The sequence below is a fragment of the Pollachius pollachius genome, assembly GCF_949987615.1.
Source record: "Pollachius pollachius genome assembly, chromosome: 2".
Lineage (NCBI taxonomy): Eukaryota > Metazoa > Chordata > Actinopteri > Gadiformes > Gadidae > Pollachius > Pollachius pollachius.
In genome coordinates, this window is record NC_136935.1 from 47,978,881 (window position 1) to 48,004,519 (window position 25,639).

Consider the following 25,639-nt stretch of genomic DNA (forward strand, 5'->3'; position numbering starts at 1 on the left):
CATCGAACCTGTGTCCGCATCTAGAGGACAAACACGAGCTCCAACCTCCACTCCGCGACCGCGACGAACGGACACGATCGAGCGCTCTCGTGAACGCGCTTTGACACTTAAATCCGCTAGATTACCGAACCCCGTGCCTCATCAACTAACGGGAGATTTGCGCTTTTCGCCCTCTGGATAGACCTTTTTCACGGACGCGTTTTATGTTTATGGACCAAAGGGGGGATCGCGGTTGTGTTTCATGGAGTAAAATACCCGGGATTGGACCCGCCAACAGTTTGACCATCTCGTTTCTGTGGCTGACAAAGGAGTACCGAAGTGCTGTCGGGCAAAGGAGGACTTGTTGTGTAACTTTCCTCTACGTGATATGATGTTGTTGTTTGTGTTGACTTTTAGAATATAGTAAATCTCTACAGTGGCCGTGGATGTAAGGACTCAATAATAATGTGTGTGAAAGGGTCATCTGGATTCTCCAGTCCAATCTGTCATAGGCTACACAAAGCTTTATCTTTCACTATTGAGGTATAAATTATTATACACACACACAGACACACAGTTTAGGGATATTCCAAGAAATCCATCGTACACACACACAGTTAATCACAATGCAATCACACCATTGAAGGAAAAACAACAGCTCAGATCTTAGTGTGAGCCTACAACGTAAGGATCCATCATGTCGTTTTTCAACTTCCGAAAGATATTTAAAATAGGCTCTGAGAAAAAGAAGAAGCAGTATGAACACGTCCATAGGGACGAGAACCCCGAAGAGATCTGGGACATTATCGGTGAACTGGGAGATGGCGCCTTTGGGAAGGTGTACAAGGTGGGTTGGATCCAATTTACACCTGCGGATGCTGATGCTGATTATGCTGCTGTTGTTACATATTCCAATGTCTAGAACAAATATATCTTCACCCGGTTCCTTCTGATTATTAACCTGATGTGTCATTCTGCATAGCTCACTACACCCAAATCACTGCGTTTCACACGGGTCTCTTACTGGTTATTGCATTCATCCTCCCCTTGCATCAACATGACATTTCCAATTAACTAGGGCTCATAGCGTCTAAATGATACACCAGCAGCGGTGATTCTCTCAGTATTTATGCCACACGTAGTCCAAACACGACCATAATATGGAGAGCATCAGGTTGCAGTGTTGGGTTAGGTGCCATGAACCTCCCAAAACACATCAGAAGACCTGTATACTCAGATGACCGTTTGTATTTATTCAGTCAGAATCCTCTTTCAAAACCCAACTATACCATAGTCTCTTATTTGTTTAGTTGCAGTCTCCAGAAATTCTCGAGGACTCTTTCGTTTTACAGCCCTTTAAGCCTAATCCTCATTCACAGTGACCGAGTCACAAGTTGCCTATTACGGAGTGTCTGAAATTCCAGGCCCCATACAGAGCTTATTTTCGGATCTATCACTGTCATTATTTGCGTGTTAGAAGTTCTCCTCAACTGGCAATGGAAATCCAGAAGTAGAATTGAAGGGTGTTTATGACTAGAAAATTGCAGCGAAGTACATCATGTAGTACCCTTTTCTGGGATTTTCTCCTTCACTATCCTATTAATGCGCTCCCTCCCGGATGAGTCAGTCCTTCTGGGCAGGACTGGACTGTCTCTAAGGTCCTTATTGGATGGAAATGGAAAATGTGTGTGTGTGTTTACATCTCGGGATTAGTAATTTGGGAGGGCCATATTTAAACACCAGACACCAGAATTGTCCCTGGGAAACAAGCAGGTCAGCAGGAAGTATCTGTGTGTCTCCTATATCCACAGAGACTTTGTCAAGCACTTCCTGCTCACTGAGCCAAGACCAACAGGAGAGGTGTCAGCTTAAAAAACAACTGGTTTTCTGTGTCATTTTTCTGTGACGCTATCGTGGCCGCTGTGGTGGGAAACCTGTATCTCAACCGTGCAGTCAGCGAAACGTTCCTCACAACTTTGCTTCCCAGTGACACTGTGTTTGTGTGTCTAGGCCCAAAACAAACAGACGGGGGTCTTGGCTGCGGCCAAAGTCATAGACACCAAGACAGAGGAAGAGCTGGAGGACTACATGGTGGAGATCGAGATCCTGGCGTCTTGTGACCACCACAACATCGTCAAGCTGCTCGACGCTTTCTACTATGACGGCAAACTTTGGGTACGTACGCTTCCCCAAGGTCAGCGTTTTGTTGATCCGACAAGGGCCCCGCTTCTATTGGACCTTGTGACTTGCCGACCTTTATGTGTTTTATATCCCAAGAGATTTACGGGAATGCCCGTTTATAAGAAATGGTGTGCCCCGTCAGTGGATGGCGTGCAACCTTTCCTTAAACCTTCCCTGTTTGAGCGCAAGCATTTGCATTGCAAAATGTGAAGGGCAGTGTTGTAATGCATCATGGTATCTATGGAAATGAGAGCCGTGGTGCTGAATAGTCATCTTGTATTACGTGGTATGGTATTCCTCCAGTGGCCTTGGTGTTGATAGTCTACTTTGGCTGAGCATTACACCATTCGTCAGTGTGATGGTTTCTTAGGATGTCACTAGTGAACAGCTGCAGCCAGGCACAGGCTCTCTCGAGGGGACAGACATCACTCCTGGATGAGCGGGGAGTTTCCTATCTCAGTTGGCTTATATCATTTGCAAATGTGATTAAAGGGGGGATGTTATGCCACCAGTTGTGGGTGTGATTAGCCATTACATGGGGGGGCTTAGCTCAGGAGGTAGAGCAGTTGCCTTGTAACCGAAAGGTCGCTAGTTCGATCCCAAGCTCCTCCTAGCTGATTGTTGATGTGTCCCTGAGCAAGACGCTTAACCCTAACTGCTCCTGACGAGCTGGCTGTCGCCTTGCATGGTTGACTCTGCCGTCGGTGTGTCAATGTGTATGTTAACTTTGGATGAAAGCGTCTGCTAAATGCCCTAATTGTAATTGTAATTACAAGCTGTTTAAATATTTGCCTTTTCCTGTGTTTTGGTGACATCACAAGTGCAAGTGTCCACCTAGATGTTTGATGGATAGATAAGCAACGTTTGCTACAGGCCACCGGGTAGGCTGGTAGACTGATCTATCCAGCATACATCTAGGTGGACACTCCCACTTGTGATGTCAATAAACACAGGAAATCGCGGACTTTCAAAAGGCTTGTAATGGCTGATCACATCCGCACCTGGTGGCATAATATAGTGGTGGAGGAACAAGTTGAGCTTTCAGAAATATGGGTCAAAGATGTTCATGTTTGGCCAGATTGGAAAATGTTCTGTTGTGGTGTGTTGAGTGAAAGCCTTTCATGTGGACATGAATGCCGTCTTGTCTTTTCAACATCTTATGACCGAGCCCCTGCAGCAGATATAAGCCCTACAACAACACTCTTTAAACAACAGCTCTTGCTTTCTAAAAACAAATGGTTGTTATGGTTATTATTACACAAGAAAGGAACTTGCTCCTCCTCTGTTGGACACAGATAGGGTGTCAGTATTCTGTTTAAAAGCAAGTAAAAGCTGCCATGTACAATATTTTGACGAGGGTTAATTAACATGATTTTACATTACACATTTTTACTAGGCTAAATCCTGCTCTCTAGAGAATCCCTCAGAGCCCATTGAAGGAACCCAATGACAGGGAAGGGCATAGCCGCTCTTAATCCAACCTCACGGACATGTAGAATAATGTTACACGTATATCTATAACACTCCCAGGAATGTGGGCCAGGGAACAGGCAAGGGGGACTCCAGCGTGACCCCAGGGAGAAGGGGCATAGCCATAACAGCGTAGCGTATCCCGGAGCTCTCGGCGTAAGCTGCTGCCTGGTGATCAAATGGGTATTTTATTACAGAGCTGCTCGCGGGGCCGATCGGTGTCCCGCAGACAATGGGGCCACGGTCCGATGAAAGATGTGCGATTATCATCTTGACACACGCGCTCACACGCACGTTTACACACGCACGCGTACATCAGACACAGACACATGCTCACACACACCCGCACGCACGCACGCTGACATATTCATGCACACATACACACACACACAGTCGTACATTTGCACCACACAAACACATGCACACGCACGCATGCACGCACGCACGCACACACACACACACACACACACACACACACACACACACACACAGGAGGTTAAGTCCAGGACTACTGCTCCTGGAGATAAAAGACTTACGTTACGCTTAATGAGTGGAAAGTTGTGTTAGTGGGAGCAGGGCATGCATGTAGCCTGCATGACGTCACCAGTCTGGGGAACTAGTATGATGTGGTTTAACGTGGTTTAGTTTCACTGTACCTTTGTGTCTGTATCTTTGTCTTTGACCTCGTGTAAACAGCTCAGCTCTTCACATGGAGAATCTGAAATCTCCCCCTGATCGTGATCATATTTTTAGAGTGTGTCTTTTCAAATGGTTCTATTCACGCAACCAGGCGAGGGAGGTGGGGGTGGGTGGGTGTGTGAATGAAGGGGAGAGGCCAGCCATAGCCCTTGTCTAGAGTTCCTCTCTGCTTTCCACTGCTGTTAGACGCCACAGTGGGGGCCATTGTACGGCAACAGGGGCAGCAAGACAAACAGCCCTCCCACAGAAGAACCAACGTTAGAAGGCCCTGTTTGTTCAAAAGACAAGTCTCTAGACTCGAGGCGTCCGGTACGTTCCGGTATGGTATGCAAGGGCTCTCTGAGCTAGTGGATCAATCTAGACTTGGTACATTTGATCATTTGGCCTGTTTTCTCCAGGAGGGGCAGTCTAGCATGGTTTGCATTCCTCCTCGGTCTGAAGTGTTATGATTGGCCAGACAGGACATGACCGACATAAGTGAGATTTTGTTAATCTGCAATTTGGCAACAGGAATTGGACTAGCATCCTTGGAAATGGCTAATCCACGGCCGCCCCTACAGTGGCCACAATGTGACCAAACATGACCCCGTCGATGTGCAGTGTGTACACAGAAAAACGCTAATCCTGTTTGGAAACGGGGCTGGGCTGGAGCCCCCCTGCCACGCCGTCTTGCTTACCGCTCCGTGATACTGTTCCCACGCCCCGGCTCCAATCAGGCCAATCCTCTTAAATGCACGCTTATATTGAAAGCCCCCTCGAGCCCTTTGCCTGGCTCAGTGTTGCATTCACTTAGTTTCGAGGAAAATGGGCAATCCCCTATGCCCGTTGACAGCTCATCAAGGATTTTCGGACGTGAGACGAAGGCCACGGTGTTGTGTCTTGTTTATGATGCACTCGCGCGGAGCGTTGCCCATACGTAATCCTTGTTTACCTCTCGAGCAACTGCTGCTTTGTGTGTATGCAAACATCTCCCTCTCCCCTTCTTTCAGATCCTCATTGAGTTTTGCGGGGGAGGAGCCGTGGACGCCGTCATGCTAGGTGAGTCGGTGCTTTTGGTCTGTGCTTGTACACACAATCTTACAAGCAAAATCCTCCTGTGCAATGTGAACGTGAACCACCCATGCTCGATTTGCCGTCTCCACGAGGCATCACGTATGTGTACATGTAGACGTTGTTAACATGCAGATGATGTTGCAATGCTGTGTGTGTTCCTCCGTGGTGCCCGGGGCCACCTGCAGAGCTGGAGCGGCCCCTGACGGAGCCCCAGATCAGGGTGGTGTGCAGACAGACCCTCCAGGCCCTCCTCTACCTCCACAACAACAAGATCATCCACCGAGACCTGAAGGCCGGCAACATCCTTCTCAGTATTAACGGAGATGTCAAGCTGGGTGGGTTGAATGCAGCAGCCTGACACCGGCCAGAAACGTGCTATTCACTAGTCTGGAGACGGGCAGCCGCCATTGAGATGGTGCACGTAACAACGTGCTCCGAACCGTTGGACGACTACTTGTTTACTGGTAGTGAAGTGTATTTCAAACCAGGACCTTTGGAGTTAAGATAGGGCTTTAACTCTCATGCCGTTATACAAACATTAATTAAAATGCCATTGGATCCAAATTAGCGTGGCTTTATTAAATGTTAAATTCCTAATTGCTTCCTGGTCCAGGGATTCTAGGCCGTGACGGTCACTGAAAGAACTGAAAGGCCCACCATTGTTGTTCTCTCCCAGTAATGGTAGGCCAGGGTAGACACCAGGGTGACATAGAGCGACTGGACCACATGCCTCGCAACGCAGCCAACCAGCGGCTCTATAATTTGGAGCACGACTGCAGCCACAGCAGATGTGGTAATGCTCTTGACTCAAAGGAGAATGAGTCACTGCTGCTGGGCGGATCAAGGCTTGGCAGCAGGGAACAACCGGCGTTTTGTGCAGTGACAAAATACAAGATGCCAGTGTAACCCTCTGAACAAAACGGATGTCTTGATTACTGTGTGATTACCCGACCATGCGAGAAGCAACACTTGTTTGTGGACCCGACCATGTCTTTATTACCCATACGACTGAGCTGTTGCATGTGACAATCGAGATCTGTGACAATTAGAGATCTGTGCTTCACTCACATCAATCACAGCATAACATTCAAGAAACAATATCATTATAAAACCAATACCACATGACCAAAAGAAATGTCACCTGCGTTACGATACCTAAGTATACTAGAAAGACAGAATCCATCCACATTTGGCTTTCGTAAATTGTGGATGCAAAATCGGGACGCCGTTTAGTGATTGAATGGTTGTGCAGGCAACATGGTTGTTTGAAATAAAAATGTGCCATGTTAAGTAGCCTTCATTTAAAAAACGTACGAGATAAGCCTTTGTGTTAAACACCATTGACCGATGTTTATGGCTTATGCAGCTGTGCGTGGAAAGGAAACACTGGCAGCGGATTAAAATGCTAATCCAGGTCTGCTTTGAATTACTTTTTTTTTGTGCTTTTTTTTATCCAGCTGACTTTGGGGTCTCTGCCAAAAACACCAAAACTCTGCAGAGGAGAGACTCGTTCATCGGGACACCGTACTGGTGAGCAAAACAAAACATCATCTCATCATTTTCAACTCGGGACTTGAACATGCAAGTTCTTCCTTTCTTACTTATTTAAAAGAAAAATCCCAAATGCGTCAGCATGTGGCTCAGGGGGGAGAGCGGGTTGGCTGGTAACCAGAAGGTCGCTAGACTGATCCCGGCTCAAGGCGCGATTGGAAGTGTCGAGGTGGCCCCGAGCAAGACACCTAACCCTCACCCCAACCGCTCCTGACGAGCTTGCATGGCGCACCCCGCCGTCGGTGTGTGAACGTGTGCGTGAATGGGCGAACGTTCGGCAACACTGTAAAGTGCTTTGGGTGGCACACTGGTTAGAAAAGCGCTGCATTGCGTGCAGTCCATTCACCATTCCCCCGTTCCGCTTTCCTCCAGGATGGCTCCGGAGGTGGTCATGTGTGAGACGTCGAAGGACCGGCCGTACGACTACAAGGCAGACATCTGGTCCCTGGGGGTCACCCTGATCGAGCTGGCTCAGGTGGAGCCTCCCAACCACGAGATGAACCCCATGAGGGTGCTGCTAAAGATAGCCAAGGCCGAGCCGCCCACCCTGATGCAGCCCTCCCGTTGGTGAGCCTCCTCCACCTTCTCAGCCAATCAGAGAGGACGGAATTATACTCATGTGACTGGAAGGGCATTTGCCAGATTTCTGCCTTAAAAAAACTGCAGTTTGATTCCAAAACTGTGGTCTTTTGCCGTATTTCTTGCTCTCTCTCCTCCACTGTTAATACCCACTTTTCCTGCCGCTAAAGGAACAAAATGTATCTGGCGGGGTTGAGCTTGATCTTTTCCAAAGTGCATCACAGCCTATTCCAATGCCTTTTGGTTCCAATGGCAAGAAGGCTCTGGAAGGATGTTTCCAACCGATTTTTGCAGCTTCTCGTGAAGCAAGGAGAGCTACATGCTGTCCACCAATCACTAAGTCCATGTCCTAACGAAACGGTTCCATGTTGACCTAATATTTTCCGGTCTTGTTTTTTTGTCGTCCTTTTGACTCATCATTATTGGCCCTGTGTAAGTGTGTGTGGCCACTTCTGTCTTTCAGGTCTCCAGCGTTCAGTGACTTCCTGCGGCGTTGCCTGGACAAAAATGTGGACAACAGATGGAGTACTGCACAACTCCTGCAGGTAAACCCGACCCTATGCTCAGCCTGCCTCTCTGCCACAGCAGCAGTTCAGCCCCTGCCATTTAAATACAAAGAAAAAGCATGTCTATGTGGAATTGAATGGCCACTACAGCACAGTACGGGATGTTTGGGGAAGTATCAATAACATGTCAATTCAACCCATTATGGAAAAATCAGATTGCATGTATTGTTTCCTATTAACACTTCATAAAATGGACTGTGAACTGTGCCACTAGAGCAGATAAGTCTACAGAGACCACTGAGTGTGGTCACTCTCTCCTGGCCGTCTAAGTATAGCCCCAGTATCCGGAAAAAGGAGCTATCTTTAACCAGCCTCATGTCACTCCTGGTAACCCTGTAGGAACTCAAGATGCACGGCTAGGTTCCTTATCGGCATTCATGTTCTTAACGCAAATAGAAAAAAAAAAATCATTAGAGATCAAGGTAACATAATGATCTGCAATATCAATATCATATTGCCAAAATGTATTATTATCTATTTACTTTTTGCGGGTAAGACACGGCACACTGACTTTGGACAGAAGGGACAAGAACAATACACACACACTCTCACGCACGCACGCACGCACGCACGCACGTACGCCTGATTTAAACCCTTTGGCTACACTATTACTGAAGGCGCTAGTCAGGCCCACAGACACACACACACACACACACACAGATAAACACTCCTTCCAAAGCATGGCCAACTCTCGGCCCTGAGACTAAATGCGGCGTCTGCTACCCTGAGCGCTGCACCTGTGCCAGGGAGAGTCGAACATGATCCAACAAGGAAGACGCTCATCCTCCCCCCCACCTCTTCATCCCCCCCCCCCCCCGCTGTACCCTCGTCAACACCACGTCAGCCAAACAGGCGTCAGTTGTGTGCCATTGGGTTAAGAGAGTCCTGTCAGGACCAATCCAGCAGAGTGCAGAGTTCTGCGGTGATGTGTCACCACGGGACACCGCCTCGTAACACTTTTTTTGGACTTTTAATATTTGTTATTAAAATCAAGTCCCAATGGGCTTCAAGAAACAGAACAGTGGTCCACCACCGACGAAAGCGCTTATCTCAAAGAAGCAGCCCATCCTCAGGCCGGATTTAAGATATGTGCGTCTGGTAGCCAGGCTGAATGAGGCGGGTTCCTGGAGGGAAGTGGTTCACTGATAAGCTCAAGGCGTGGTCATAAACCCGAGGAGATCACTTCTTGACCCTTTTCTGCACGGACAGAATTGATTGAGAGGGATGTGATCCATGGGTTGATTGAGATGAGGTTGGATGGCTTTTCTTGAAAGTTTTCTTATTCTTGACAGTTAAGCAATCAGTGGATGGCTATACTGAACATGTTTAGATCATACAGGTTTCCTGTTTCATGAATGGGTTGCATTTAATATTTGCTGCTATCTCGATAACAAAGCTATGCCTGTTTGAGTAAACCTCACTAAATTCCATGCATTCTGTGTCAGGGGCATTCATATCAGTGAATTGTGATGAATTATGTCTAGGGCATCGTGGCCAATTTCCTCAATCGATTCGATTTCGATTCATAAGGTTCTGAATCGATTAATGACGATTACATTCGATTAGATTGAATCTGCTCTTAAATAGTGAAAATGGCTCCACTGTAATACAAAATACAAATGTACTTTACATTTTCTCTTCATCTTAAACAACAGGTTTTAAGTGCAAACTTGTAAATTGGACAGTTTAAACTTGAGCTGTCTCAAGTCTCAAAAGTGCAATTTTGTGAAAGTGTACTTGAACTACAACATTCCATCACTGCAAATTGCATTAAGGCATGTTTTATTAAAGTGCTAAAATAATAATAATAATGGTAACAAAACAAAACAAAAAAAAAATCTTTCTCATGCCCTATGAATCGACGTTGCAAAATTTAAATGAAATCGATTCAATATCTATTAAATCGACTTTTTTTTACCCAGCCCTAATTATGCCTGACCATGCGCGTTCCTCTGTGTTGACGCGCCCTCAGCACCCCTTTGTGTCCAGCGTGGTGGACAGTAAGCCCCTCAGGGAGCTGATCGCCGAGGCCAAGGCAGAGGTCACCGAGGAGATCGAGGAAAGCAAGGAGGAAGAGGAGGACGAGACGGACACACAGCTGGTGAGCATCATCCACACACCGCCTCTTCTGTGATAATCATCGTGATTATCCCCTCCTACACCAAAGTGGTTTATATTATGGTTAATTGCTCCTTATCGTCATTATGATTCAAATTCCCTGAAAGCACAGCTCTACATTTACATACACAGCATGGCATGTCTTTAGTTTTGCGGCCTTCAGATCAGGAAGAGCATTAATAATTAATTGTGTTACCATCATTAAGCTTTATAAAAATCGAGTGCAGTGGGATTTATTCTTGATACATTTACAATGATACAAAAAAATAATATGGAATTGAAAATATATACATTAAAAATATTGTTCAGTGAATTTAGTATCATTGCTTGTTATTAGTTCAAATTGAGTGTCTGTGCCTTCCATCATATGTTTTCAATTTAAAGGTTTTTCCATTTATGTTTTGTTTTTTGCTGGGAGACACACACTGGGAGCATGAGCGGCGCTGCTAACCTTTTCTCTCCACTGTTTCCCACCGGCCACGGCCTTCCTGCAGTAATTATTGTGTATAAAGGGGCCATTCTTCACTCAGCCACTGCATGGGTATTCATCTATTGTCTACCGTTTGTATACGAGTCGGTCCGCTTCCAGTCAAACGCTTGGAACCACCGCTCCGGTGTTTTATCCTTACCACATCCATTAAGGTATTTTCTGTCTCTTCTCACAGGGCCACAAACGCGCCCCGTCAGACGTCAGCATGGCCAGCTCCGAAGACGAGAAGACCCCCCTGTCTCCGTCAATCATGGAGTGCCTCCCCGAGAGGACGGAGCCCGCCCTGCCGGCCCTGGACAACCAAGTCCTGGACTCCCCGGGGTCCCCTGTCGGCGTGGAGCAGGCCCAGCGGAGCCCGAGCGCTTCGGTCGAGGACGTGAGGAGCCTCGAGCCGGAGGCGGCCGACGAGAAGGTTCCGGTTCCGGAAGAAGCGGCGGTCGAGTTGGCGCCCGCGTCGGGACCCGAGACGGACGTACCCCCGGCGGATCTACCGACCAAGGAGATAGAGCGACTGGAGATCGCCAATGTGGACGAGAAGGAGGAGGACACCGCAGAGAGTCCGGCCGACCCGGAGGCCTCCAGCGAGAGCATGGACATCACGGAGACCCCCGTGGACGAGGGAGGGGCGATCCCAGCCGAGCCTGAAACCACGGCCGAGGAAGAGGAGGTAGAGGAGGAGGAGGAGGATCCGTACAAACACCTGAAGGTCAGCGTGAGGCTACCTGGCGAGGACAAACCCGCCCTGACGGCAGACGAAGGGGACGGAGAGCCGCCGAAAGAGGAGGAGAAGAAGATGGACGGACAGGAGGATAAGCCGGTTCCGGAGAAGAACGAGAGGGATTCGGACTCTGGGAGCGTTTCCGCCGCTGACACCAGTAGCCTGGACCTCAACCTCTCCATCTCCAGCTTCCTATCGAAGACCAAAGAGCCTGGGAGCGTCTCCACGCAGGTACGTTAGAGAGACCGCTGATGCTGCTCTGCTTAATGAGGTGTTATACTATGTACCAAAAAGTATTGCTCAAAACAATATGTACAGTATGCATTTACTGCCTAACCTGCATCTGTCCCTCTTCCTGATGCTTTATTTGTTAACTTTCAATTATTCAATGCTATTTTATTTTGTGAAGTGTCTAGAAAAGCGCTTTATAAACAAATACTATTATTATTATTATTATAACTATGATAATCATTAGCAAGCCCTAACTTTGGCCTTCTTTATGCTGCGGTTAGGAATCCAAGCGGCAGAGGAAGACTCTGAAGAAGACCAGGAAGTTTATGGTGGACGGCGTGGAGGTCAGCGTGACCACGTCCAAGATCGTCACGGACAACGACGCAAAGGACGAGGAGCTGAGGTTCCTCAGGTACCTCCCCCCCCCCCCCGCGCTCGAAACACTGCTTTGTGGTTCCACACCAACATGGCAACCGAACCATTGTTTCCATAGAGAGTTGTGATGGTAGCGCTGCTTATAAACCCGTTGAGCCCCGAGCCACTGTGGCCCTGGGAGCTCAACATACTGCGACTTCTTAAAGAACACGCGAAAAGTCAAAACAGAAGCAAATTAGGCATGTCTTCATCAATTTGACAACATGTGCATCATTGAGCAAACGCGCTGCAAATTCAGACGTACATAACGTAAACGGATTGCAATAACACCAACAGAAGTGTTTCTAGAGGACAGCTTGATCAACGGGTCTAGACAGGTCTTTTTTACGCCGCTAAGGTTTGTGTCTCGTGACGTCAATAGAGGCGGCCAACCGTGGAAATTAGCTAAAATGCGAATGTTTTAGGTTTATTTTATCGTTGCGATCGCAAGATACAAACATTATTGCAGGGTCCAGATGTGTTCATCACGATTTACTGTCCTCTGGAAACAAGTGTGTTGTCGTTTGTTCTTATGGTTTTTCAGTAATGTGTTGTGTTGTGTTTTTTGCAAGTGCGCATTTGATGTCAAATTCCTGACGACTTTGTCCTAATTTGCGTGTGTATTGTCTATTTGCATGGGTCTTCTTAAGTGGCAGTGCGTGGCAGTCATATCGATCAAGAAGTTTTCTTAATTTGCATGTGTTGAGTGTATTTGCATGTCTTGAATTGCGTTGCTTTGAGCTCTCATGGCCCAGGTACCAAGCCCTTAATGGGTAATACTCCTTAAAACAACACGCCCAAGTGAATCCAGAATAGGTCTACATCTGTCAGGTTTGCCTGCATTATGTTGCTATCAATGGGGAGAGAACAAGAGTCAGTCAAAGTAGATCATAAGCATAAAACAACTTTTTTATTTCCGCCCAAATCTTTATTTCATTCATATGAACGAGACCCCATAAAAAATGCAGCCGCAGCAGCAAGACAAATCAATACTGAAATTGAACGATATGGAGCATAGCTCTGCTAACTGGCATTGGCTGTTTGCTGGCTGCAGCACTGGACCAAGATGCAAATTGGATGGTGAAGGATGGGGGCCTGACATGCTCCAGACCTGTAAACAACCATTAACTAATGGTTAATAACTTTAATGGTTCCATTAGCACTCCAACAAATCACAAAAGATGTTAATGGCTGCGAACGCATTGACACTTTCTCAGCATCTGACTGGGATGGAGTCTTGATGGGCAGGTCGATAGAAAGCTTTCCCAAAAGGAGAACAAGATAATATTCCCACTTCCTCTTCTCTTTGCACAGAAATTCCTCATAAGGATGTATATATTTGTGTTCATGATGCGTGCTTTAATTGAAGCAATGTGTTTTATGAGGGACCTCAACGTATCCATGCATGATTTATGTAGTCCAAAAGTCGACTTTCAGCTTTGATATGTCACCTAGGTTGAAAAGTGCCGTTGTATGTCAATCTTCCACAACTCACAGACATTCTGTGAGTTGTGGAAGACAACTCACAGTTCATACATCAGAAATGCATGTGCTTTATCGTGTTTTGAAAAGAGTCGATGCGTGCACGTCCCACCTTCTGGCCAGGTGCAGGACAAATGAAGTAATATCAAAGTGGAAACAAAACGTAATGTCCGCAGCACTGCTTAAGCTCCCATATATATTAATTAGAACAGGAACAGCCGTGTGTTGCCCGCGTTGATCCCCCACCCCCCCTCCCCCCCTCCCCCCCTCTCTCCCCCCCCCCCCCCTCCCTCTGTGTCTCTGTTCCAGGCGGCAGGAGTTGAGGGAGCTGCGTTTCCTCCAGAAGGAGGAACAGAGGGCCCAGCAGCAGCTCAGCAACAAGCTGCAGGTGCAGAAGGAACAGATCTACCGACGCTTCGAGCAGGAAACCACCGTGAGTCACCCACCCCTCCCTCATGTGAGACACATTCCCCCCACCTCTCAAACCTTCTTGTGTCAGGGCATGCCCCGGCATGCCCTGACACAAGAAGGTTTGAGAGGGGGGGGGGGGCCGGGTTCACATGAGACACATTTCGGAGACTCATGCGCCCCCAAACGGAGCCGTGGGGTCAAATGTCAAATCATCTGCACTTCGAAACGGGTCACCTCCGTGACAAAGCTCGGCCTTCTCCGTAGCAGAACGACAGGGTGGTTCGCGCACGGCAATCCCACCGTGTCTCAAGGGGTCAAAGTGTCCATCTTTTTAAATGGCACCCGATCCCCACCCTTCCCACCTCCTGGACCCCTTTGTGTCTGCCTTAAATACAAACGACCCCAACGGAGGCTTTCTCTCAACACTCATTACGTCGCTGGGCTTGGCGGTGTTGTTAGTGTCCTTTACATTTATGCTTTAGCTCCTTCTTGCCTCCTGCGTTGCTGTGGTTACATCACCCCCCTGCTTATTACAGGTCAGGACGGTGTTAATCCTGCTGTTAAGCCCAGTAGTTTGACCGTACGCTGCGACGTCAGTCACAGGAGCGCTTTGCATTGTAAACATACCTTTAGTTATTGGGCATCGTACGTGAGCACATTAAGATAATTGGGATTGTGGGACTATATTTGTACTGTTATTACTATGTTTGGGGTTTTTCTGTTACCCTAAACCCTATGTATTAATGAATCACTTTTATGTCACCGCTGTACACATATACCTGTTGTGTATATACAGAGCAGCACATCCACAAATGCAGCACCATTCATTTTCTGAAAATAGGCATTGAGGTATAACGCGCCTATCAACGCGTCGGCCGATATCTCCCTATCAAAGACATATCGGTTTTCGTTTGCAGCTATTCGCAGATTTCAAAACTTAAGACATAATGCCTTAACCAAGCACATCCATGTCTACGTCTAATACATAGAAAACTCTCTAGATTCAGGATGATATATCCAATATAGAAAACTCTCTAGATTCAGGATGATATGTCCAATATAGAAAACTCTAGATTCAGGATGAAATGTCCAATATAGAAAACTCTCTAGATTCAGGATGAAATGTCCAATATAGAAAACTCTCTAGATTCAGGATGATATGTCCAATACAGAAAACTCTAGATTCAGGATGATATGTCCAATATAGAAAACTCTCTAGATTCAGGATGATACAGTATATCCAATACAGAAAACTCTAGATTCAGGATGATATGTCCAATATCGAAAACTCTAGATGATGATCATCCCAAACCTCAAGGAGTTCCTCCTACCCCCAGGCTACCACGATATATATCCAATAACAGCCAGTGTATCTATATTCTGAATATCGGACGACATATCGACATCATTAATCTCTTACTCCCTCATACAGGTATTTGTACCGGCCCCTCCCATCCAACTGAGTCGGGCACGCTCTAAACTGCCCTCTGGCCTTTGCCCTCTGCCCCCTCCAGAGTAAGAAGCGGCAGTACGACCAGGAGGTGGAGAACCTGGAGCGGCAGCAGAAGCAGACCATCGAGCGGCTGGAGCAGGAGCACACCACGCGGCTGAGGGACGAGGCGCGCCGCATCAAGGGCGACCAGGACAAGGAGCTGGCCAAGCAGCAGAACGCCCTGAAGAACCGCAAGAAGGAGGTGAGCACCGCGCCCGCCGCCGCCGCGCCGCTATGCTATGGCTGCCCGCAGCAGGCCCAGGGGACGGTCGACCTGCACTCAGATCATCCTGACCGCTTCTTGCCTACAGCATCGATTTTCATTTACATTTAGGGCATTAGGCGGACGCTAATGCGACTTACATTCAGTACATTTGTCAGAAGTGAGATAAACCACAATATATCGCCGTCCGTACAGTAAGGATGTTCATAGAACAAGTGCCATGCACTCACACTTGCTAGGTTAACCCATCCCCCGTATACAACACAGATGGCTAGGATAAGACGCTACACGATGCTAAGTACTATTTTTGAGTCCAAGGACGTACAAGATACAATAAGTGCGTACATTAAGTGCCAGGACGTACAACATACAATAAGTGTAAGGGGGGGTTGATACTTTTCGAAATCTAGCTCACTCTGGCTGGTTTCTTCATGAATTGCCTACTCTAGTTTTAAGTGTGTGTACAGTGTTGTTTTGGCCTTCAGTATCTGTGTTTGTGCAATGTGTATGCATTTATGTCTGTGTGCACATCAGTAGCAGTTTTAAGCTAGTGGAAACATACATTTAGCTATTATGTACACACATTACATATTTATGCACTTTTAGCTTTGTAATGCCACCCATAGCTGCTGGTCTATGTGCTGGCCCACCAGCCAGTTAGCCGTACTTTACCATGTCTATGCTACCCATGCCTGATGAAGTCTGTGAGATGAAGCCCCCCTAACCCCCATCCACCAAGTGCTCTTCCATGCATCCTATGTTTTACCCCCTAACCTCCTCTCCTCGTCTCTGAACAAATCTGACCCCGATAAGCAGACTTCTAGAACACCCAGTCGTGTCTGTTAGTCTGTGGTTTATTTAGTGGTGTGATTCAATATTTAGTACATATGTGACTGTTGGAGACTGTTCACTAATTCCATTAGTTAGAGCAACACGTATCTTTTGGTAGTTCACCATTTTGGGTACGATTCTGTTTCGGAATGAGGCAAACTAGCTGAAGTACTTAATATTCAAGAGGCAGCGTGAATATCCTATTTTGAACATAACTATCCCTTGGGGAAAATGAAGCCAAAGGAAAGATTTCCATGCGTTTTCGTCCATTCCAAATGTTCTACTTTCATGATGTAGAAAGGATGTGTGAAAATAAATAATGGAACCTACTCCTCAAACGTCCAATCAAAGCCCTATCAAATGTGTGTCAGTTCAATCAAACATCTGTCTGCTATGCCATTACATAACTCAGCTATCACATTCATACGTTCATGTCACTGTTCTGTTTATGTCCCTTACCTCATTAGCATGTAGCAGGTGGAGCTCTAAGACGGCAGATCTATTGTGAAAGCAGCTGGTCAAATGCTGCTTTCTGGTTCAGCCCGAGCCATTCTTAGCGTTAGACACACTTGGCTGAACGCCTGTGGGACACACACACACACAAACGCACACACGCACACACACACACACACACACACACACACACACACACACACACCCCCACCCAGCTCCCACTACATGGCATTTGTCTGCCATGTAGTGACACACACACACACATTATTGTCAGAAGCCTTCGATTCAAAGCTACCGCTAAATGGCATTTGTTTGTTTTATTTATCAATGTGTTTATTTAGTGACTTAATCCTACCATCTCTCTCTCTCACTCACTCACACTCCGTCTCTCTCTCTCTCCTCCCCCTCTGTCTCTCTCTCTCTCTGTCTCTCTGTCTCTCTCCCCCCTCTGTCTCTCTCTCTCTCTCCCCCTCTCTCCCCCCCACTCTCTCTCTCTCTCTTCCCCCCTCTCTCTCCCCCCCCTCTCTCTTCCCCCCCACTCTCTCTCTCCCCCCCTCGCTCTCTCTCTCTCTCCCCCCCCTCTCTCTCCCCCCCCCCCCCCCCCCCCCTCTCTCTCTCTCTCCATCTCTCTCTCTCTCCCCTCCCCCCCTCTCTCTCCCCCCCCCCCCCCCTCCCTCTCAGGAGCAGGAGTTCATGCAGAAGCAGCAGCAGGACTTGGACAGTGCCCTGAAGAAGATCATCCAGCAGCACAAACACGAGCTGGCCACCATCGAGAGGGGTTGCCTGAACCACAAGCAGCAGCTGCTCCGAGGTGCGCGCAGACACACACACACACACACACACACACACACACACAAGCTGTTCCAACGCGGGCTTGGGGCTTGGAGTAGCCTTAGCGGATAAGCAGAACATGCGAGCGCACCCTGCTAGTCTGCTCAGCTCAGGGGGCAGAGCGGGTGGACTGGTTATCGAGTCATCCCTGAGCAAGACGCCTAACCCTAACTTCTGCTGACAAAAAAAAAAAAGAATAGTTGTGAGTCGCTCAGGTTAAAAGCCTCTGCTAATTGACCCTTAAATGTAAATGGTGGGGGGCTTTAGTGAGGAAATTCAGTTTTTGGTGATGTACACTGATAGACCCTTAGCATGGGTCACAGCACTAACCATGGGTCAACTCCGTCTATGTTCCAGGGCACAGGGTCCCTTGGTTAATGCGTGTTAATAGCAGACCCATAGTTTGTGTTATGAGTCCCCCCTGTCGTGGTCCCGCGATGAGGCTGCTGGGAAAGGCTCCGCACTATATTGCTAAAGCTAGTTTATCCTCGGACCCAGGTAGGGCGGAGAGGCTCTGATTAGAGCTTGTTGTTGTCGCGGGTTAAATCACGGTGGATTCCCTGCTGAGTGAGGCTTGTGCAGACCGTACGGCGGGCCTATTTCCCCGCTGCGGGGTAGGGTAGCCTAATCCCAGAGCTTAAAGCACGAACAGGCGTACTTTGTGAAAACGCTCCCGGAACAGGAGTCGGAGGAAAGCGAAACAGAGTACAGTTAAAGAGAAGAAGATGGTCTCCTTTCTCTGGGAAACACCAGTGACAGAACAGGGTTGAAAAGGAGGTGAAATGCAGGACTTTGACATGGGACACACAGCCCAGCTGAAGAGTATTGACATTAGAGGAAGGCGCTCGAGATCTTTCTTTTGTTGGCTTTGTCGCGTGTACCAGAGCCATTATATGCCGCTCGGTGACCACAATGAAAACAGGAGAAAGACGGCAGTACCAACGCTTGACCACCAGGGGTAGAGGCAGGACGCTGGAGAAATCCATGGGGGTTAAATGGAGCTAAATGCTGTATCATGAGAATCTCCGTCCATTTCAGCTGCGTATGGCTTATTCACGGCTATGGGGACAAATAACACAATCTACCGGTAACTGTGAATACACAATCGTTTGCCGATGTACAATGGATGGTTGTTCCCTTTTGTAGAGCAGTTGAATTAGCACTGAGGCTACACAATAACCAGCAGCTGTCAGTAGGGGTATTATACCCAGTTATCAGGTGGATTGGGCATCTCTGGATAAGTGGTCGCAGCTGGTCCATGACGAGGAGTTGGCAGACGGCCTGTCATGCATGAGGAAATGATGCTTAGAGAACTCTGATGAAAATTGCCCTTTTCACCTAGTATAAATATAATGGCATTTAAAAGTGTGTGTTCCTATCCACTGTCAGAATATGACCATGATCCAGAAATGATGACTTTGTCTTGGGTGGATTTGATTGAAAATCCCCATTGACTCTCCTTTCGCTCTACACTGTCTTGGATCAATTGCGCCCCTGGTGGCCATTTCACATATTCCGCAAAGGTGCACATCTTCTTATTAAAACATCTTTGCTTGTTGTACCTATTCTCTCTCTCTCATCTCTGCCAGCATGTGATCTACGCCAATGTATGAAAAGACACATTTTCTATTTTTAAATATCCAAAAATAATCGTAAAACGTAATATTAGGGTTGTGGCTATATTTAGAATGCATCTCAGCTCAGTATTCACTGCATGTGTTTATTTTTCGTTCATTTATAAGACGTGATGGGAACCATTGTGTTCCACTTTGTTCTATGCTAGTCTGTGAGAAGTGTCCACCAAATGGCTTACATTAATCCATCCTGGTCTATAACATGGGGTGTGTGACGTGACCGGTGTTGATCCCTGGTTGTTCTGCAGCGCGCGAGGCCGCCATGTGGGAGCTGGAAGAGCGCCACTTGCAGGAGAAGCACCAGCTGTTCAAACAGCAGCTGAAAGACCAGTACTTCATGCAGAGGCACCAGCTTCTCAAGAGACACGAAAAGGTACGGGCCTCCTCTGCGTGTGTGTGTGTGTGTGAGTGTCACACACTTTATCAGATACTGTTGTTCTGTAGGCCTGCTATCCTATATCTATACATATACAAACCTACTATTAACCATGGATCTATGTTTTATAGTCAGAAACTGAATGGGTTTTTATTGCCAGTAAGTATTCACATACTATGATTCTTCTTTTTGTTTAAATCAAAGATACAAAGTACAACCTTACAGTTATATCAAACAAAGTCATAACACATACATTGAGAATCAAATCAATGAATTGAATGGTGAGATACAGAAAGATCTGCACCCCTTCCCTCAACAACACGATGTCTTTCTGTACACAGCATGAGGCTGATTGTCACCAGAACCCTGATAAACACACACACGATTACCTTGATTGCGTTATAGGAGCCCTGATTAAAACAGGCGTCAAATAAAAGACACAAACTACAACCGTTCCACCACGTCCAACAGAGCTACAACACAAACTCGACACACACACTTCACGTGCAGCCTCTCACGCGCTCCGAACCCAGTCGCCTGACGTGGTCCCTGTGTCCTCCCCCTCCAACCCGCCCCCCCCCCCCCCCCCGCCTCAGGAGATGGAGCAGATGCACCGCTTCAACCAGCGGCTGGTGGAGGAGCTGAAGAGCCGGCAGACGGCGGAGCGCACGCGGCTGCCCAAGATCCAGCGCAGCGAGGCAAAGACGCGCATGGCCATGTTCAAGAAGAGCCTGCGCATCGCCGCCAACGCCTGCATCACCGTGGAGCAGGAGAGGGAGAAGATCAAGCTGGTGAGGGGGGGATGAGGTCCTGGTGATGAGGGCATGGTGATGATGTCATGGTGATGATGTCATGATAGTGAGGTCATGGTGATGATGATGCATCACCGTGGAGCAGGAGAGGGAGAAGATCAAGCTGGTGAGGGGGGGATGAGGTCCTGGTGATGAGGGCATGGTGATGATGAGGTCATGGTGATGAGGGCATGGTGATGAGGAGGTCATGGTGATGATGTCATGATAGTGAGGTCATGGTGATGATGATGCATCACCGTGGAGCAGGAGAGGGAGAAGATCAAGCTGGTGAGGGGGGGATGAGGTCCTGGTGATGAGGGCATGGTGATGAGGGCATGGTGATGAGGAGGTCATGGTGATGATGTCATGGTGATGAGGAGGTCATGGTGATGAGGAGGTCATGGTGATGAGGGCATGGTGATGAGGAGGTCATGGTGATGAGGTCATGGTGATGAGGAGGTCATGGTGATGAGGTCATGGTGATGAGGAGGTCATGGTGATGAGGTCATGGTGATGATGTCATGGTGATGAGGAGGTCATGATGATGATGTCATGGTGATGATGAGGTCATGGTGATGAGGTCATGGTGATGAGGAGGTCATGAGGATGATGTTATGGTGATGATGAGGTCATGATGATGAGGAGGTCATGATGATGATGTCATGGTGATTGAGGTCCTGGTGATGAGGTCACGGTGATGAGGTCATGGTGATGAGGTCATGGTGATGAGGTCATGAGGATGATGTTATGGTGATGAGGGCATGGTGATGATGAGGTCATGGTGATGATGAGGTCATGATGATGATGTCATGGTGATGATGTCATGATAGTGAGGTCATGGTGATGCTGATGCATCACCGTGGAGCAGGAGAGGGAGAAGATCAAGCTGGTGAGGGGGTGATGAGGTCCTGGTGATGAGGGCATGGTGATGAGGAGGTCATGGTGATGAGGAGGTCATGGTGATGATGTCATGGTGATGATGTCATGGTGATGAGGTCATGATAGTGAGGTCATGGTGATGATGATGCATCACCGTGGAGCAGGAGAGGGAGAAGATCAAGCTGGTGAGGGGGTGATGAGGTCCTGGTGATGAGGGCATGGTGATGAGGAGGTCATGGTGATGATGAGGTCATGGTGATGAGGTCATGGTGATGATGTCATGGTGATGATGTCATGATAGTGAGGTCATGTTGATGATGATGCATCACCGTGGAGCAGGAGAGGGAGAAGATCAAGCTGGTGAGGGGGTGATGAGGTCCTGGTGATGAGGGCATGGTGATGAGGTCATGGTGATGATGTCATGATAGTGAGGTCATGGTGATGATGATGCATCACCGTGGAGCAGGAGAGGGAGAAGATCAAGCTGGTGAGGGGGGGATGAGGTCCTGGTGATGAGGGCATGGTGATGAGGAGGTCATGGTGATGAGGAGGTCATGGTGATGATGTCATGGTGATGAGGTCATGGTGATGAGGTCATGGTGATGAGGAGGTCATGGTGATGAGGAGGTCATGGTGATGATGAGGTCATGGTGATGATGTCATGGTGATGATGTCATGATAGTGAGGTCATGTTGATGATGATGCATCACCGTGGAGCAGGAGAGGGAGAAGATCAAGCTGGTGAGGGGGTGATGAGGTCCTGGTGATGAGGTCATGGTGATGAGGAGGTCATGATGATGATGTCATGGTGATGAGGAGGTCATGATAATGATGTCATGGTGATGAGGAGGTCATGAGGATGATGTTATGGTGATGATGAGGTCATGATGATGATGTCATGGTGATGAGGTCCTGGTGATGAGGTCACGGTGATGAGGTCATGGTGATGAGGTCATGGTGATGAGGTCATGAGGATGATGTTATGGTGATGAGGAGGTCATGGTGATGAGGAGGTCATGGTGATGATGTCATGGTGATGATGTCATGGTGATGATGTCATGATAGTGAGGTCATGTTGATGATGATGCATCACCGTGGAGCAGGAGAGGGAGAAGATCAAGCTGGTGAGGGGGTGATGAGGTCCTGGTGATGAGGTCATGGTGATGAGGAGGTCATGGTGATGATGTCATGGTGATGATGTCATGGTGATGAGGAGGTCATGGTGATGAGGAGTTCATGGTGATGAGGTCATGGTGATGAGGAGGTCATGGTGATGAGGAGGTCATGATGATGATGTCATGGTGATGATGAGGTCATGGTGATGAGGTCATGGTGATGAGGAGGTCATGAGGATGATGTTATGGTGATGATGAGGTCATGATGATGAGGAGGTCATGATGATGATGTCATGGTGATGAGGTCCTGGTGATGAGGTCACGGTGATGAGGTCATGGTGATGAGGTTATGGTGATGAGGGCATGGTGATGATGAGGTCATGATGATGATGTCATGGTGATGATGTCATGATAGTGAGGTCATGGTGATGATGATGCATCACCGTGGAGCAGGAGAGGGAGAAGATCAAGCTGGTGAGGGGGGGAGGTCGTGATGATGTCATGATGATGAGGCATTACTCGTGTATGTAACGATGCGTTGTGTGTGTGTGTGTGTGTGTGTCCAGTTTGCGGTGCAGGAGGAGAAGAGGCAGAAGAACGAGCGGCTGCAGCAGCAGCAGAAACACGAGAACCAGATGAGAGACCTGCAGCTGCAAGGAGACGCCAACATCAGGGAGATGCAGCAGCTCCAGGTACGGCCCAAAGCTTTATTTAAACCCCTCAGTAGACAACATCAGGGCGATGCAGCAGCTCCAGGTACGGTCCAAAGCTTTATTTAAACCCCTCAGTAGACAACATCAGGGAGATGCAGCAGCTCCAGGTACGGCCCAAAGCTTTATTTAAACCACTCAGTAGACAACATCAGGGAGATGCAGCAGCTCCAGCTCCGGCCCAAAGCTTTATTTAAACCACTCAGTAGACAACATCAGGGAGATGCAGCAGCTCCAGGTACGGCCCAAAGCTTTATTTAAACCACTCAGTAGACAACATCAGGGAGATGCAGCAGCTCCAGGTACGGCCCAAAGCTTTATTTAAACCACTCTGTAGACAACATCAGGGAGATGCAGCAGCTCCAGGTACGGCCCAAAGCTTTATTTAAACTCCTCCGTACACACACACCTTGTCACCTCTTCAAACTGTGAACCACAAAAAACTGTGCGCTTGTCATGTTTGTTGTGTATTTTTTTAGTTTTGTATTTTTAGGTAGAGGTAGCGCGATGGAAGAGCTTCAAACAGGGTGTTTATATGTGATCGTGTTTAAAGTGGAACAGTTTTGATTAACCTTAAATATGACCATGCAGGGCTTTTGCCTGTTTTACCTATTATTACCTATTGCCCTATTTAAAACAAAACAACTACTTTTAACCATCACACACACTGTCACCGACTCCTCGTTCCCCCTTCTGCGTCTCAGAACGAGAAGTGCCACCTGCTGATCGAGCACGAGACCCAGAAGCTGAAGGAGCTGGACGAGGAGCACGGCCTGGAGCTCAAGGAGTGGCGGGAGAAGCTGCGCCCCAGGAAGAAGGTACCGTCCTGGGGCTCCGTCACAGCGAGCCGTCCCCGGGGGGCTTGAGCACCGCGACATGGGGGCGCGGCGCTATATTTTTGTTGCATTTGCATTATTGATTGATTTGCAATTTAAATGGGCTCCGTGATGCAATGGTCGGGGCGCGTCGGATTGCATGCCCAAAACGCTGAGCGAATTAGAAAAAACGCAAACGCATTCACGGAAAATGCCGAGGAAAAAGCCACAACACAACTGCAAACGCACAACACAAAAGCAAAAGCCACAACCCAAGGGCTGACTCATATCGTAGACTATGAGTATACAGTCATACGGTAAAGAATGGGGAAAGCCTCAGCCTTATTAAAAAACAAGTCAACTTTGAATTGTTACTTCCACTTGTGCCTGGCATATTGACATCGCACAAGAATATGATGTCCTTGCAACACAAAATGCAAAGCAATGTGCAAGCTACAAGCCACCAGGGTGGCTGTCACACTCCAGGAGGACTTTGGAAAGCTGCAGGGGAGGCTGCTTAACCAGCCATCATCCACACACACTCCACAGTGTTATTGGCATAAAGCCATAACCCTTATGCATCCTTAGAATGGAAGGACATTATATAAAGCTGCTGCTACATGAGTCATGAGCGCCTGGACAGACATTAAAGTGTGTGTCTGTGTGTGTGTGTGTGTGTGTGAGCAGGCTCTGGAGGACGAGTTCACCAGGAAGATGCAGGAGCAGGAGGTGTTCTTCAAGATGAGCGGGGAGTCAGAGTGCCTGAACCCGTCGAGCCAGAGCCGCATCTCCAAGTTCTACCCCGTGCCCAGCGTCCACTCCACGGGCTTCTAGGACCGCAACGCATGCAGAGACGGACAGATGGACGGACACACACACACAAAGAGACAGACAGACGGACACACACGTGGAGACGCACACACACACGAAGGCGGAGACACATGCATGCAGAGAACACACATACATGCAGAGACACACATGCAGGGACACACACACATACATGCAGAGAAACACGTGCAGAGACACACACACAAATGCAGAGACACGAATACAAACAAATGCAGAGACACACGCACATGCATAGACACACATACATGCACATGGAGAGACACAAACACACACATGCAGAGACACACACACACATGCAGAGAAACACACATACACACACACATGCAGAGACATACACACACACATCCATAGACCAGCATACCTACACATGCAGAGATCCACATCAGCAGATACACACACACATGCAAAGAAACACATACACACCCACACAAATGCAGAGAAACACACACGCATATGCAGAGAGCCTCTCGCATACACTCCATCTCTGTGTTCACACCTCCCACATGCAGAACACGCTCTAAAAGACAAAAGACTTGAGTTCAAGCTGCCTTGCCCCCTTCCCATCCCTAGCATCTCCCACGAGGGGGCGGACTTGACTGCACAGCCCAGTTTGTCTCCCCATCCTGGGTCTCGCCGGGATTCGCTGGGCTCTTCTTTGGCCACAAGCTGACGCAGTTTGAGACATTAATGTCAAACCC

The 25,639-nt window shown here is 48.0% G+C and overlaps 1 protein-coding gene across 1 annotated transcript; it reads left to right on the forward strand.

Moving 5' to 3' along the window:
* Positions 1-126: 126 nt before the first annotated feature.
* On the forward strand, positions 127-25,639 carry LOC307070827 (STE20-like serine/threonine-protein kinase). Its single transcript, XM_079729500.1, has 18 exons — positions 127-826; positions 1,990-2,154; positions 5,319-5,367; positions 5,568-5,717; positions 6,840-6,912; positions 7,306-7,500; positions 7,976-8,057; positions 10,051-10,179; positions 10,862-11,635; positions 11,917-12,047; positions 13,841-13,964; positions 15,457-15,636; positions 17,623-17,752; positions 19,655-19,779; positions 20,379-20,573; positions 23,134-23,259; positions 23,982-24,095; positions 24,780-25,639. The coding sequence occupies exons 1-18, from the start codon at positions 677-679 to the stop codon at positions 24,924-24,926; spliced, it is 3,039 nt and encodes a 1,012-aa protein (XP_079585626.1). The 5' UTR covers positions 127-676; the 3' UTR covers positions 24,927-25,639.